Genomic DNA, 17836 nt, shown 5'->3' on the forward strand with positions numbered 1-17836 from the left:
GGCTGTGCTATATACTAAGTGGGCTGTGCTATATACTACATGTCAGTGCTATATACTACATGGCTGTGCTATATACTATGTGGCTGTGCTATATGCTACGTGGCTGTGCTATATACTACTTGGGCTGTGCTATATACTACGTGGGCTATGCTATATACTATGTGGGCTGTGCTATATGCTACGTGGGCTGTGCTATATGCTACGTGGGCTGTGTTATATACTATGTGGCCTGTGCTATATACTACGTGGCCTGTGCTATATGCTACGTGGCTGTGCTCTATGCTACGTGGGCTGTGTTATATGCTACTTGGCTGTGGTATATTTCTCTGCTGTATCTTTGCATCATGAATTGTGGTATGTGTTAAAGAGGGGGGCCCACTGAGACTCTTTCGCCCGGGGCCCTCAAAAACCTGGAGCCGGCCCTGGCTTCACTGATTGGTCACGCCCGGCCGCAAACAATCAGCGACAGGCGCAGTCCAGCGCAAATTGGCACGAAATTTGAACAACGCTTCGCTAATTGGTCGTGCCCAGCCAGCCGAATCCTGTGTATATACATTATTCTTAAAACTTCATAAATAAACTACATACATATTCTAGAATACCCGATGCGTTAGAATCGGGCCACCATCTAGTTTGATTATAAAAGAGCAGGGCAGTCAGGTATTGGTTTAGAGGGGCAAAATCTTTCTAAAAGGTTCCCATTAAATTAATTAAAAAATCAGTGCAGTAAATGAAGAAAAAAAATACTAATATGGTAGCCATTTTTTTTTGTGTGTTTTGTATGCACTATAAGTTCTACATACCTGGCACATTAAATAAGAAACTATACAATATAACGAAACTCTAATAAAATACACATTAAATTCTTTGGTGGAACTTACTTTAGCAAAAAACTTGATTTCCTGCTCATGTGGTGACCTCTCTGATTTTCCACTGCCCACAACAGCCTCTGTACAGCAGGAAACATTAATTAAAAAATGAGAAACCTCAAGATATCAAAATGTACTATGCACTTATCCATCCCATTCCAGACAAGACAGACTTGTGCATTAGTAACTTTTAACTATTTTTAAATTTTACCCTTTAGGGCATCTCTATTTATTTCTAGACAACCCTATATTAATGGGTCCAGGGAGGTGAAAATAAAAAATAAAAACTGTACTCACCTCCCAGACCAGCACTGCTCCTTTGTAGTCAGCTCCGCCGTCAAAGCTGGTGGTCTGCTGCGATGAACATCTGGCAGTGCGTCTGGTGAATGCTGCAGGCAATCAGTGGCTACTGATCAGCTGCAGCATTCATATTTTCTCCAAGAAGAAGAAGTATAATAAATTATATGTGTTAAATTGCTAAAGATTCATTCATTCTACAGGGTGGGCGATTTATATGGATACACCTAAATAAAATGGGAATGGTTGGTGATATCAACTTCCTTTTTGTGGCACATTAGTATATGGGAGGGTGAAAACTTTTCAAGATGGATGGTGACCATGGCGGCCATTTTGAAGTCAGCCATTTTGGATCCAACTTTATTTTTTTCAATAGGAGATACATTGAACTTGTTTGAGAATTCCCCAAGAAAAACAATGGTGTCCTTTGTTTCAACGTAACTTTATTCTTTCATGAGTTATTTACAAGTTTATGACCACTTATAAAATGTGTTCAAAGTGCTGCCCATTCTCCAACTCTTGACACACTGATAGCAACTGTTAGAATCAGTTTAGTTTGTTACTATCCGCCATTTTCTTGTGATGTTCTGGCTGCTGGTCTTTTCCCTCTAGTGCTGGGTTTGTCTTGTATCACTCTTTATTAACCTGCACCTGCCTCCCAGTCCTTGCTGGACAACAGTGTTAATCTGCTTTAGTTCTGGCTTGGTTTGCTTTGTCTTCTGTGTGTATAAATTGTGCAGTACTGGGAGCTCTGGTTCTGCTAGTCTCAGTTTCTGTTTGTATCTGCAGCCTTCTCTGTGTTTTTCTATCAGGAGGTGACCCATTTTTGTACCCAGTCCTTAGATCTTTTCCCCTTCCCCAATCTATAGGTCTTCACTTGAGATTAACCTAGGATCGTCGGTGGGTCTATTCGCAAGGAATTGGTCACCCATTCCATCGTAGGGTACCAGCCTAGTCATAGTGCAGGGTCAGTTTTCCCCCTTCTACCCTAGCCCAGTGTTGCAGTTCCGTAACAGTTTGTCCAGCCACACATGAAAAAAAAAATCCTCTCCCGGATTCCTTTAATATGAGCAGCGTCCAAGGACTTGCTCAACGCTTGCAAGGGTTAACTTTGGAAGTAGCTAACCTGCAACAGCACGTGACTTATTACCATGGAGCACGCTCTGAAGAACCAAAGATAGGATTACCTGAGTTCTGGCAAACGGCAGGAATTTTTTACGTTTAAAAATGCATGTTTACTATATTATCGGCTTAGACCCAGATCTTCAGGGAGTGAATTACAGCGTGTGGGGATTATTATGTCTTTATTGCGAGGTGAACCCCAAATCTGGGCATTTTCATTACATCCTGATGATCCTTGTTTGACGCATTAGTAGAAGCATTTTTTTACTGCTATGGGGTTGTTATATGATGATCCTGATCGGATCACATCAGCTGAGGCAGAGCTCAGATGGCTTAAACAGGGTTCTGCTGATGTTGAGAGGTATTGACCCAGTTCAAACGATGGTCCGCAGAGGTCAGGTGGAATGACCCAGTGCTTAAGAGTCAGTTTTTAGCAGGTTTGAGTGAAAGAGTTAAAGATTTGCTCATTGCATATCCTGCACCTGAAACTTTGGAAACTGCTATGCAGTTAGCTATCCATGTGGATAGAAGATTGAGAGACAGGCGGAATGAAGAGAAGGCTCTTATAATGCTGGACTCAGACTCTCAGGATAGCCCAATTGACAGCGGGGAACCGATGAAACTTGGGGCGATGTCCTCTCGTTCCCAGGAGAGGGAGAGGAGGTTCTCGCTGGAGCTATGCTTGTATTGTGGTAAGGCTGACCATTTTATTAAGCAATGAGAGGTTCGCATAAGAAAAAAAAGGTTAATCAGAGTATCCCTCCCATTCGCATTGCATTTTTACTGTCAGCAGGAGTTTCTTTTTCTGGTAGTTCTACCTGTCGCGGTCATTTGATTGATTTTCAAGTGATGGTGGACTGTGGTTCTGCACTTAATTTAATTGATCAACAATTTGTAGACAAGTATAAGATTGATTCTGTACCTTTAACATGCCCTTTTCCTGTAGTGGCGATTGACAACATTCCTCTAGAGCAGTGGTCCCCAACTCCAGGCTTCGAGGGCCGCCAACAGTGCAGGTTTTCAGGATTTCCTTAGTATTGCACAGGGGTTGGAATCATCACCTGTGCAGATGATCACATTACCACCGATGCAATACTAAAGAAATCCTGAAAACCTGCACTGTTGGCGGCCCTCGAGGCCTGGAGTTGGGGACCCCTGCTCTAGAGCATGGGTGCATTTCTTGAAAGGTCACCGGGTTTCCACTCACTGTGAATATGGAACACCAGAAATCTCTAGATTTGTTTGTACTTGATAAATTGCCTTTTCCAGTTGTTCTGGGGTTACCTCGGTTAGAGATGCACAATCCTGTACTGGACTGGTCATCAAGTGCGATAAGATCCTGGGGTCAGGAGTGTTATGGAAAATGTTGTGATGTACACATTGCTGCTGTTGTGAAAAATGAGCTACCTGAAGCCATTCAGGAATTCTGGAAAGTATTTTAAGAGGTGGAGTCACAAGCTCTACCATCTCATAGAGATTACGATTGCGCCATTGAGTTTGTTCCAGGTGCTACTCTCCCTAAGAGTCGTTTATTTAATCTGACAATTCCAGAGAGGGAGGACATAAAGCAATACTTGCAGACTAGTCTTGCTGTAGGTCATATAAGACCCGCTAAATCCCCTGTGGCTGTGAGATTCTTTTTAAAAAAAAAAAAAGATGGGGGTCTTAGGCCATGTCTGGAGTTTAGGGAGATTAATAAGATCACTGTGCGCAATCCTTACCCCTTGCCGCTAATTCCAGATTTGTTTAACCAATTAGTTGGAGCAAAATGGTTCTCTAAGATCGATCTCCGTGAGTGTCTAGTAATGTCTTTTGGCCTTACAAATGCTCTGGCGTTCTTTCAAAATTTCATTAACGACATACTGAGGCCGTTGATCTGTAGGAGTGTTATTGTTTATTTGGATGATATTTTCATCTACTCGCCCGATCTGGAGTTGCATTGGCATAGAGTCCGCGAGGTTCTGCAGATTGTGAGAGACAACACACTCTTTGCTAAACTGGAGAAATGCAAGTTTGCGGTACAGAAAATTATTTTTTGGGGGTACTTTATATCTAGTGATGGTTTTGAGATGGCCCGGTTAAGGTTCAGGCGGTATTGGAATGGCCTTGACCTGAATGCTTAAAGTCGATGCAGAGATTCTTGGGGTTTGCTAATTATTATAGAAAATTCATAAAGAATTTTTCTGTTATCACAAAACCTCTTAATGATCTGACTAAGAGGATTTCCCATAGTGTCCAATGGTCCCTTGAGGCTGTCAAGGCTTTTGAGCATCTCAAGGAGATGTTTAGCTCTGCTCCTGTTTTGATCCAGACAGATGAGACTAAGCCCTTTCTGGTAGAGGTGAATGCCTCATTAGTAGGAGTGAGGGCTGTTCTTTCACAGGAAGGAGAGGATGGGGTGCATCCCTGTGCGTTCTTTTCTAAGAAACTTTTGGAGGTGGAGCTCAACTACGATGTTGGGAACCAAGAATTGCTGGCAATTAAGTTTGCGTTTGGGCATTGGCGACATTTTTTAGAGGGCGCCAGACATCCTATACAAGTCTTTACTGATCATAAGAATCTGAACTACCCGGATGCTGCTGTTTGAATGCCCGTCAAGCTAGGTGGGCATTTTTTTTGCCCGGTTCTATTTGTCTGTGACATATATCCCTGGGACAAAGAATGTTAAAGCAGATGCTTTGTCTCGTAGTTTCTCCCCAGCGGTTAATACGGAAAAGGAGGAATCTATACTGCAGAGAGTGGTGGTGGTAGCAGCATTAGGTTCTGAGTTGGAAAATAGCATTTTTAAAGCCCAGGATGCGGCACCAACTAACACTCCGTATGGGAAATTATTTTTGCCAAAGCCCTGAGGAGAGCTTTGTTTACGGAATGTCATGAGTCTCGTTTGACAGGTCATCCAGGGATTGCCGAAACAAGAAAGTTGATTGGTCGGAGTTTCTAGTGGCCAGAGTGGCTAAGAGAAATTGTAAAGTGGGTGTGTCAATGTACCGTGTGCGCTAGGTCTAAGGCTTCTCATGCTCCAACGGCAGGATTGCTTTGCCCGTTAGAGGTTCCTAGTTCTCTGTGGACACATCTTTCAATGGATTTTATCACCGACCTGCCAGTCTCTGAGGGTTTTTCTGTCATCTGGGTTGTTGTGGACCGGTTTAGTAAGATGTTTCATCTGGTCCTGTTCAATAAATTACCCTGCACTAAGACACTTGCCAGGGCATTTGTGAAAGAGATTGTCAGGCTCCATGGTGTTCCCACGGACATTGTCTCCGATAGGGGACCACAGTTTGTAGCTTGCTTTTGGTGTGCTTTTTGTGACAGACTTAAGGTTCATTTGTCATTTTCGTCGGGTTATCATCCTGAGTCCAATAGACAGACCGAGAGGAAGAACCAGGACGTTGAGAAGTTTTTGAGATGTTTTGTAGCGGACAATCAGGAGATGTGGTCGGAATATCTGAATTTGCTCTCAATAATCTTACATCTTCTTCGGCTGGGTGTTCTCCTTTTTTTGTTGTACTGGGAAGAATCCATCTTTCGGTCCTTTTTCTAGGATTTGGGTGGCGGTGCTTGAGGAGAGTTTTTCTGGAAATTTGGAAAAGGTTTGGCCGAGTGTGCGCCATAATCTTAAACAGGCTAATAAGAGGTGTAAGAAATATTTTGACAAGAGAAGAAGGGAGGCAAGGTTTGTTGTTGGGGACATGGTTTGGTTGTCCTCTAGGAATCTGCATTTGAAGATTCCTTCTAAAAAGTTGGGGCCTAAGTTTGTAGGACTCTTCAAAGTGGTTCAGATTGTCAACTCTGCAGCGGTGAGATTAGACATTCCTTCGCCCTGGAAATTTAATTGTTTTTCATGTATCTTTGCTGAAGAAAGTTGACAAGCCAGATAAGGTAGCTATGCCGTCTGCTCCTCCAATTGATGATGACTGCGAGTTTGAGATTTCACTCATTCTTGATTCCACGTGGCACAGAGGAGGGTTACAGTATCTTGTGTCCTGAAAGAGTTTCGGTCCTGAGGACAATTCACGGGTGAAAGCTGTGGACATCTCAGCCTCAAGGTTAATTAAGGCTTTTCACAGGAGATTTCCGAAGAAGGCCCGGCCTAGAGGATCCGGTAGATCCTCGTTAAAGGGGAGGTACTGTTAGAATCAGTTTAGTTTGTTACTATCCACCATTTTCTTGTGGTGTTCTGGCTGCTGACCTTTTCCCTCTGGTGCTGGGTTTGTCTTGGGTCAGGTGATTGTATCACTCTTTATTAACCAGCACCTGCCATGCAGTCCTTGCTGGACAACAGTGTTAATCTGCTTTAGTTCTGGCTTGGTGCTTGGCTTTGTCTTCTGTGTGTATAATTTGTGCAGTACTGGGAGCACTGGTTCTGCTAGTCTCAGTTTCTGTTTGTATCTGCAGCCTTTTCAGTGTATTTCTATTAGGAGGTAACCCGTTTTTGTACCCAGCCCTTAGATCTTTTAGGGAACCCCTTTCCCTGATCTATAGGTCTTCTCTTGAGAATAACCTAGGATCGTCGGTGGGTCTATTCGCAAGGAATTGGTCGCCCACTCCATCGTAGGGTACCAGCCTAGTCTTAGTGCAGGGTCAGTTTTCCCCCTTCTACCCTAGCCCTGTGTTGCAGTTCCATAACAGCAACACCACAGAAGAAATGCTAGCACAGACTTCCAGTATCCGTTGTTTCAGATGCTGCACACCTCGCATTTTCACAGCATAGACAATTGCCTTACAATACAAGATGTGCAGCATCTGAAACAATTCCCATTTTATTTAGGTGTATCCATATAAATGGCCAAACCTGTATTTGCCATATTTGGAGTGGTGATGTATTTTTTTTTAACTAAAAGATGCAATTGGCGTCCACCACTAGGAAATGTTATGCTTTTCCCCACAGCAATAATGCAGGATTATGTGATGGGTGATGTAGGTGGGTTTTGTTTGACCCTACTATGTTACTAAATTGTCCTATCAATAGAATCACTGTCCAGTTACAGAGAAGCTATAGGGGAACACTTCAAATTAATTACAAAGAATCAAATGAATCAAAAATCTAACCTTATACCAATATATGCTTTTTGTAAAAAATAGTAACTCCATTTAAAGATAACCTGTCACCAGATTTCACAATGTAAGCTGCATACATTAGTAAAGAGATTTCTTAAGAGCTGATGAGCCCAGAGTACTTACTTTGGAAATCTGTGCCAGAATGGCTATAAAATTATTTTTAAAAGTTTAAAGTTATTCTCTGCAATAATATCTTATTTTTTCCCTTAATTACAACAGTCCAATCAGGTCAAAGGGATCAATTTAATAATGTACGTAGTTTATATTGTGAATGAAATCTGTAGACATCATATTTGTATTGGTCTTTTTTGTATTAATATATAAGTAAAAAGACATGAATGAATGCAGTCAACGTGTCTCAGCAATAACAATATACCTAGAACACGTAGAAATAAACTAATTTTGAAGCATTACCTATGATTTAACATTTATATTAATTATTCTAACTTTACCTAAATGTGCAATAAATTCCTGTGCAGAATCCACATAATGCAGAACTTTCTTCAGAAACTTAAAGGCAAATCTTTTCTCCATAGAAGATGCATCTAGTTCCATATCTTTTAAGCCTCTGAACAAAAGAAAAAAAATGTTACCTTCATGATTAAGTTAAGAAAATTTCAATAAAAAATATTTTATTAATAAATCAGGTAAAATGACATTGTGACCTTTCATTTTTCTACATTAATAAAAATTTGCTGATGGATTTTATTGGATCCTGTGTTTGCAATCTGTCTAAAGGAAAAGTGCAGTTCTCTCCAGTGTGCTGGTTATTATCAGAGCATTTTCAAAGATAAAAGCAACATTTCTAAAAACATTATATTAAGGAATTGTTATTTCCTATATATAGATTTTTTTTACCATATTTTTTGTATACTTTGGACATTCCAGTGTTGTTTGAAGTGTTCCCTAATTAATCGGTTGTTACTTTTGACCCAGCAGAAAGAGTTCATTACCATGAAGTGCCATGTCAGGGAATATGAAGCAATGCACAGTGTCCAGGAGGGAAAAGGACTTTTTTATGTAATTACGATAATTAACATGTTGGGTCCAAAGAGAGAGGTTGTGTCTGCTCTCCGCTCTGATCAAATCAGTAAATCAGCGGGTGGCTCCATAAAAGCGGATCCCACATAATTATTTTATACATTTCTGAAAGAACACACACATAAAGTGATTGAGCCATATTAAAAAAAAGATGATGTGGCCATATCACCCTGTGGGTTCTGGTTCAAGGGTTACAAGGGTGGGGGTTCTGTGATTAAACATTCACAGATATTGGATTGTGCAATCATGAAAGAGCAAAACGCCTGTTCATTGTGTGATTGGATTGTTTATGCTGGCATAAATATACAGATGTATGTGGATGGAATCATCATATTAATGACTGTTCTGTTCCCATCAGAACTCGTCAGCCTGTGCAGACAGGATACTAAATGAGAACGATTCGACTTGTATATAGTCGATCAATGCTCATCAGCCCATCTGAATTAACTTATACATGCATAAGGGCATGTTTACATGGATTCTCCTGAAGATAGCTATACAACAGTCCATATATACGTATAAACATATATTTTATTTGTATTTATAAATTTTAGTGATGTGTTCAGTATATACATATCTATATATATAATTGTCTAAGGGTTTTTCCGTCTGTCTGTCTGTCTGTCTGTCCTGGAAATACCGCGCCTCTGATTGGTCGAGGCCGCCAGGCCTCGACCAATCAGTGACGGGCACAGTATCGACGTAGAAATCCCACGTCTCTGATTGGCACAGTATCGACGTAGATGTCATAATGGTTGCCATGGCGACAATGATGTCATTAAGGTTGCCTCGACCAATCAGCGACGGGCACAGTCTGCCGCGAATTCTGGAATCATCATTGTCCATATACTACGGGGACATGCATATTCTAGAATACCCGATGCGTTAGAATCGGGCCACAGTCTAGTATACAGTATATATATATATATCTATATATATAATTGTCTAAGGGTTTTTCTGTCTGTCTGTTCTGGAAATCCCGTGTCTCTGATTGGTCGAGGCCGCCAGGCCTCGACCAATCAGCGACGGGCACAGCATGGCGACGATGATGTCATAAAGGTTGCCTCGACCAATCAGCGACAGGCACAGTCTGCCGCGAATTCGCCTCGACCAATCAGCGACGGGCACAGTATCGACGTAGATGTCAAAATGGTTGCCATGGCGACGATGATGGCATAAAGGTTGCCTCGACCAATCAGCGACGGGCACAGTCTGCCGCGAATTCTGGAATCATCATTGTCCATATACTACGGGGACATGCATATTCTAGAATACCCGATGCGTTAGAATCGGGCCACAATCTAGTACATATATAATCATCTAAGGGTCACTTCCGTCTGTTTGTCTGTCACGGAAATCCCACATCTCAATACACTACGTGGGCTGTGTTATATACTACGTGGGCTGTGTTATATACTACATGGTCTGTGTTATATACTACGTGGTCTGTGTTATATACTACGTGGGCTGCATTATATACAGCGTGGGCTGTGTTATATACTGCGTGGGCTGTGCTATATACTACTGAACATATTCTAGAATACCCGATGTGTTAGAATTGGGCCACCATCTAGTATATATATATATATATCTATCTATACAGTAGGGACCAAAAGTATTGAATTTTTTTTTAAAAAGTGTGAATACTTCTGTCTGGTTGTTGTGATGCCATTTCCTGGTGATTTTAATAAACCGGAATCAAACGGTTGGCAGCTATAAGGATGAAAATTATATTTTACATTGTTTTATCCTTTTATGTGTTAATTTTAAACATTTATTGGGCCAAATGTTTTGCATATTTTGATATGGGTAGTTGAAGTTTGCCTAAAACTTTTATTTATTTTTTTGGTTGCGTGTTTTTCGGTTAAAACATGTCAAAGACAAAGACAAATTTATCCCCAGATGCTGGGAAGCTTATTATTCTGAGAGTAAGGTCAGGCAAAAGCCAAAAAGAGGCAGCTATGGAAGTCAACGGCTCTTATAGTCAAGTGTCACATATAATGATTAAAGAAAAAGAAAGTTATGGAACAGCTGACAAACCTAGAAGTGGACAACCATGGAAAACTTCATCCAAAGATGATCACATTGTTACGTAAAAGTCAGTATCTGATGTCCATAAAAGTGCTGTACACATTTCGCATGAAATGAACAAAGAATATGAGGTCAAAGTGAGTCGCCAAACTGTGGTGCTAAGGCTATGAACACAAGTTCCAGTCAAGAAGCCTTTCATCTCAGCAAAGAACAGGAAGGTCCGACTTGAGTTTACTAAAAAACACAGCCAATGGAAAAGAGACAGATTGGTCTAAGGTGTTGTAGTCGGATGAATCCAAGTTCAATCTGTTTGGTAGGGATGGCAAGCGCTAAATAAACTGCCCAATTGGAAAACGTATTGATGTAAGGTACCAAACACATACAGTGAAGCATGGTGGTGGCAATGTCATTATATGGGGCTGCTTTCTGTATCTGCCATTGGCCTTCTGCATAGAATTGATGGAAATATGAATGCTATTATGTACAAGGATATACTGGAGAACATAATGGTGCCACATTGTAAAGCAAGAGTAGGCGGGGGCTGGAAATTCCAGCAAGACAATGATCCTAAGTCAGTCAGTCAGAAAGTTCTCTAATGCTATATTCTAAAGCATTTTGGCTAAATCTTAAGTCTTGCATGATGACAACTTCATGCACTTTCAATTCATCACCAGGAAAATGGCATCACATCATATACATGTCTCTCTCTCGCTCTCTCTCTATATATATAGAGAGAGAGAGAGAGAGAATAAAAATAAAATATTCAACATTTTTATAGGATGTGCAGATCCAGCTTTTTCTCAAGCTGACAGCATTACAAACATATGCAGCTCTGGCAAAATTAAGAGACCATTGCAAAATGTTCAGTTTTTCTGATTTTTCTCTTCATAGGTATATTTTTGAGTAAAATGTAAATTGTTCATTTATTCTATAAACCTCTGACAACATGTCTCCAAATTTACAATCAATAAACTTTGTATTTTTTTTCCGAAAAGGAGAAATGGTCAAAATTAAAAAAAATAGCCAGTGCTTTCAGACCTCAGATAATGCAAAGAAAGCAAGTTCATAATCATTTAGAAACAACAATACTAATGTTTCAATTCAGGAAGAGTTCAGAAATCAATATTTTGTGGAATAACCATGATTTTTCATCACAGCTTTCATGCGTCTTGGCATGCTTTCCACCAGTCTTTCACACTGCTTCTGGCGCAAATATTTAAGCAGTTCTTCTTTGTTTGATGGCTTGTGACTATCCATCATTGATTACATTCCAGAGGTTTTCAATGGGGTTCAGGTCTGGAGATTGGGCTGCCCATGACAGGGATTTGATTTGATTTGGTGGTCTCTTAATTTTTGCCAGAGCTGTATATTCTGTTATCTGGGAATGATGTTTTACCTGGATATCGCATATCCATTCACTTGTAAGAATTTGAAGAGTTCTTGAGCTTTCTCACGATCCCGGGCTTTTTCTTTTGCTGTTAGTGTGTCATAAGGCACCAACAATGGATGACTGCCAGCACCTGCAGAAAATGTTTATTAGCATGCAGTTGTTCATGTCAATTTTTTTAACCTTATATTGCGGAACTAAGTAGTGTATCCTGCAGGATATTATCACTAAGAAATAAAACCTAGAATAAAAACAATGAGTAGAAGCACTGCAGTAAGTAAATACATAGCAACACATGTAAAAATATAGGGTACTTGGTTTACTTTTTTTTTTATCAAAAAAGCGTAAAAGCCATCCCACCACAAGAAGATGTAAATAATTAGGATGGTCCCTATCTTTATCAAATCTCTCAAACCATCATCTGTCTCTATCAGTTCTGCTTCACCCACGGCTGTTAACCTGTTAAATACTACTGTCAATATCTAACAGCAGCATTTGATGTGCTCCAGCAGGGGCGCTTGATTCTATGCACCCATCGGCACGCATGTGACATGATTGCCGGGCACTAATGAGTTGCTATGACAGCCGAAGCTCTGCAGAAGACCTCCATGCTGGTCATGAAGGTACTCCTGAGAAAGCCAGCCTGTAGCTGGCACTCATAGAAGACCATTTTCGATATGCACAGCAATAATGTTACACTGCTGTATATAGCAGAAGCAATCAGGTGGGCGCAGGTTCAAGTCCCCATAGGAGACTAACAAATACAATAAAAAGTGAGAAAAACGTTTTGAAAAAAAAAACAAAAACATAAAAGTTCAAATCAGCCCCCTTTTTCCCCCCCAATAAAAATAAAGAAATAAAATATATTTGGTATCGCTATATCTGTAAATGTACAATCTATCAAAACATAAAATAAATTAATCCAATCGTAATGAGAAAAAATCAAAATGCCAGAAGTACGTTTTTTCGCCGGCTGCAACACTGCAATAAAAAACAATAATAACAATCAAAACATTGCATCTACATGAAATGTAAGCTCAGTCTCAGTATGGAAAAAAAAAACACTCACAGAGCTCCATTGACCAAAAAGTAAAAACGTTACATGGGACACAAGAAAAATATAAATATTTTTTATACATTTCCATTTTTTTTCACCACTTAAACCCCCATAATAATACATTTTTGGTACCCACTAGTGATGAGCGAATATACTCGTTACTCGAGATTTCTCAAGCATGCTCGGGTGTCCTCTGAGTATTTTTTTAGTGCTCGGAGATTTAGTTTTTATTGCCGCAGCTGAATGATTTACATCTGTTAGCCAGCATAAGTACATGTGGGGATTCCCTAGCAACCAGGCAACCCCCACATGTACTTATGCTGGCTAACAGATGTAAAACATTCAGCTGCGGCAATAAAAACTAAATTTTCCGAGCACTAAAAAATACTCAGAGGACACCTGAGCGTGCTCGGGAAATATTGAGTAACGAGTATATTCGCTCATCACTAGTACCTACATAATCTAACACACCTGGGGAATCATATTGCCAGGTCAGCTCTACAGTAGAGTGAACATATTAAAAAACCGCCCCCCCTCAAAAAAAACAAAAAAAACAACAATTGTGGAACTTTTTTGCCACATGTACATGTGCACCTAAATATTCCATGTATTCTAATAGTTGTGATGGCCCTTGTTTTTGGTATTGTCACTAACATCTTGAAGTGAGTAAACACAAGTCAATTCTATCTCCATATCACATACCTTTACTTTCCAACTCGATCTTCTTCTTTTTAGCCCAGATGTTATGGTAGTTTTCCGCCATCACTTCTACCATCCCCTGTACAAAATCAAATCAAAACTATCCATCAAACAATACTAGAGGATAAAGGAAAAAAATATAATGTTTTCACCTGATTTGGCTTTTCCCAACTTTGGCTTTAGGATGTATTGGAAAATTACTTTAGGGTTCAGTTTTAGCGAATGAAAGAAAATCATGGGCAAATTGATTCTCATAAGGGAAGATCCAGATGACTGTACAACTTGGACGAGGACCTCAGCGCATTGCTCGCAATGGTCAGACTGGCCTGACCCGAGTGCGACGGCTACATAGTAATACATGCTGTGACAATAGGGTCCTGAAGAGACGACGGCCAGTCAGAGTATTGCGTTGCGTTCCTCATCTGAGTTATACAGCCATTTGACACTTCCCTTATTAAGAGCAGTTCAATCTACAGGCTCCCAAGTGAAAGGCTTCACAATTGCAACTCGGGTGTTTCTGTCAGTTCTGTGATATCATATGACAATTGGATCCAGAGATTGACATCAATCGGTCACATCTCTTCTCTCACTTTCTTACTTGGGCTAATTATAAAGCCTGGCACTTAGTTTGCTCTAAATCCAAATCTGCCTATAAACAATAATTAATTTTTCAGCATCAATGCTATGTTGAGACATTGAAGTTCATCCTTCAGGTAATTTGTAATCTTTATATATAATTGCAAGGGAAAAAGACAGTGTTCTCTGTTCTACCATGCTGAATGTACTTGGGCAAATCATCAGCAGCTGACCAATTATGTCTCAGAAGAGTTGATGGGAGGCAAGTCCAAAGACACTGCAAGCCATGGTAGACTGCTCACAGTAGCATAAGCTACATGCGTCTTGGTGTTGTGGTGTAGAAAAATGGCTCCAGGGGCAGTTTGGACAAATAGCTGTTCCATGACCAAATCAATATAACACCGAGCTGTTAGTGCCCCTAGAATGAAGACTGGAGGCATGCAACTATGGAAAATTATGCCAGCCCACACCATAATCCCGGGAGTAGGACCAGTGTGACATTCCCTCTTGAAGGCCTTCTCATGGCATTTCCCACGTAGTCTCATCAGCTTCAAAGAATGGGGCATCAAGCTTTGTCTACATAAACCATCAGAGGGTGTTTGCACATCATTGGACTATGAGCCAGATGTCCAGGAACAAGTGTCCACTGAATTAACGTCAATGCTCTCAGATGTTATTATGGTAAATATCAGGAGGCTAGAATGGAGGTCTATCCTCTTCAGGAATGAGTTTCACTTTTGTCTTGATAGCTAGAGATTGGTCTGAAGACTACAAAGGCAATGTGAAAGTTAACCAGGAGCAGTTTTTCAATAACACAATGCAAGGCAGCATATTATTCATTCTTCTATGAGCACCCTACATGGACTAAGTGTGCGACTATGTGTTGCAACATCTCCAGACTTGTTTCCCATGGAGCACATCTAGGCCTTCATTTCTCAGATAACCAGTAATAACCTCAATGATAACAGCCAAGTCGTGTGTAGGCATTTATTTGTGAACGAGGCACTCCTACTTGATTCAAGATGTTTTGAAATTTTTTTTCCCATTATTTCATCATATGCATATATGCATATCATTAAAGGGAATCAGTCAATTGATTCATGCAGCCCAAACCTCTCTAAAATGGACAATACTGACAACTATAAAGGCATAGTGCAAAAGAATAGAGACATTAGGCAGTAGCGCTCATTAAATATGTGCTTAACAATTCAAATGGTTGCACATTTACAGCTATTTGAGACAATGCAAGAAAGTGGATAATAGGTACAGTCAGGCTCGGACTGTCCCACAGGATTTTTTGTATAGTGAGGTTAGATGGAGGGATAGCCTTAGGCCAGGGTCACACTAGAGAGAAATACGGACGAGTGAGGCGCAAAAACAATGCATTGCACTCGGACCAATATTACTCTATGGGGAAGCTTCCATCAGCCGTATATTTATCGACCATATTTAACGGGCTGAGAAAATTGCAGCATGCTGCGATTGTCAGCGTATTGTTGTCCTCTAAAAATAAGCCAATGCAAGTCTATGGGGCCGAGAAAAATACGGATTACACACGATCCACACGTCTGCCTTGCAGGTTAAAAATAGAATAGATAGTATAAATGTCTATACATAGTATAGGTATATATATATATATATATATATATATATATATATATATAGGTCAGTGAGACACACACATATATATATATATATATATATATAAAGTATATTGCATTATAAGAGGAAAATGAGTCAAAGCTAATTGTCAAACATATGAAAAAATTTATTTAAATCAATTAATCACACATAAAATATTTAACATTTTGTTAAAAAAAGCAATATACAGAGCAACTGATGTATAAACAAGTGAACTATGGGTTAGTGACAGATAATCCAAATAGATGAGTGCCGGTCACAATATCAAAGCACAGAGGGCAAACATTAAGTGATAGTTGCTGTAATAGACAAAGTGTCATGTTAGGGCAGTTAGTGGTTAGTTAGGTCGAGGGATGTTATGGATCCATCAGGGTCACAACTAAATAAATGCCTATGTAGGTACTATAACCACTGACATGCACATTATTCCAAAAACAAAACCCTAGTATGGTGGCTCTAAAATACCATCCCTTTACACTGCAGTGATGAAAACAGCAATATCACAAGCATTGAATGTAATTACCCGTCATGGTGCCATGCATGTGTCCAGGGACTCACTCCCCGATGCACGGTTTGGTAAAAAATTTTTTTATGTATCCGGCCTCTCTGATCACCTGATCAGAGGGGACCAATAGGGATGAGCTTATTGCGCAGGCGCGCGGTTGCCAAGCCGCAAACCGCTGCACACCAGTGCCACCCACGTAGACCAGGTCACGTGGGATGGCTGGCGCCTAGCCGCCACCACGCAACCAGGTATGTGGGAAAGCGACAGCAGCGTGCAATGTACATGGAAAGACCGCGCGCTTGCGCACATGAACAGAGCTGTCCCTGCGTACATGACGGAGCAGTCCTGGTGCATGGTAACAGTTGTGGGGGCTAAACAATCATTCTATGCTTCCAAAGTCACAAATAAGATATTGAAAATACAGATTCTCAATTATTTGGTCCAATTAACAAAGTTATGATAATATGTATATAGGCATAAGCTAAAAAAGCAAAGTCCATAAAATGCTTCATAGTATAATTGGATCCATTTGGTACAGTCAAGAACAGGTCACCAAAGCTGCGCCCCCTGGTGGCATAAACTCATATGATCTGTAGAGTGAGAAAATATTCAGAAAAATTCCCATGCTACACTTCATATGAGTTTATGCCACCAGGGGGCGCAGCTTCGGTGAGCGTACAATAAAGATAATAAAAACCTGTGTCTTTCTTTCTTTCTTTCTCTCTTTCTTTATTTCACTCTCTTTCTTTCTTTCTTATACTTTATTCTTAATGTGTGTGGTTTTTTTTAACCCTTTCAGACTAGTGGCTTAATAATGGATATGTCTCTTATTGACCCCCTCTCCATTATTACCCAGGCTTAATGGCACCTTACAATAGCAAGGTGACATTAACCCCTTATTACCCCATATCCCACCGCTACAGGGGAGTGGGAAAAGAGAGGCTAAGTGACAGAATAGGCGTATCTTACAGATGTGCCCTTTCTGGGGTGGCTGGGGGCAGATATTTTTAGCCGGGGGGGGGGGGGACAATAACCATGGTCCCTCTCTGGGCTATTAATATCTGCCCTCAGTCTCTGGCTTTCCCACTCTGGTGGAGAAAATTGTGCGGGAGCCCACGCCAGTTTTTTTCAGTGATTTAACCATTTATTTTAACACCTAGAGCTCCCAGATTTTGCACACAAACACTACTAACATTAGTAGTGAGGGATATGTGCAAATCTAATGGATATGCCATGGTTTACTCTATGTAAACCATGTCTCATATCCTGTTGGGTTCTTTAAGGACTTAGCAAAAACCGGCAATTGAATTACTGGCTTTTATACTATCTATCTCTGTATGAAATATATATATATATGTGTCTCACTGATATATGCCATACGGATGACACATGGATACTTTTTGGAGAAAAAATTGCATCCTCGCATTGAATACGGACCATAGTTCAGGAAATTTTCTGCGTATCTCGGCCGTAAGAAAACGGACCGTATTTTTTTATACGTTAGGTGTGACCCCGGCCTTATAGTGTCATTAGCTTTTTATAGTAGGTTTTAT

General features: G+C 40.4%; 1 protein-coding gene across 1 annotated transcript in view; it reads right to left on the bottom strand.

The window, feature by feature from the left end:
- Positions 1 to 17836, bottom strand: part of RYR3 (ryanodine receptor 3) — an 886248-nt gene that overhangs the window by 289049 nt on the left and 579363 nt on the right. Inside the window, exons 57-60 of the mRNA XM_069732389.1 lie at positions 13565 to 13640; positions 11815 to 11938; positions 7799 to 7914; positions 882 to 949 (exon numbers count right to left, since the gene is read on the bottom strand). Of these exons, the coding sequence (XP_069588490.1) occupies positions 882 to 949; positions 7799 to 7914; positions 11815 to 11938; positions 13565 to 13640 (384 nt within the window). The remainder of the gene's footprint in view (positions 1 to 881; positions 950 to 7798; positions 7915 to 11814; positions 11939 to 13564; positions 13641 to 17836) is intronic.

The sequence above is a fragment of the Ranitomeya imitator genome, chromosome 1 (assembly GCF_032444005.1).
Source record: "Ranitomeya imitator isolate aRanImi1 chromosome 1, aRanImi1.pri, whole genome shotgun sequence".
Classification (NCBI taxonomy): domain Eukaryota; kingdom Metazoa; phylum Chordata; class Amphibia; order Anura; family Dendrobatidae; genus Ranitomeya; species Ranitomeya imitator.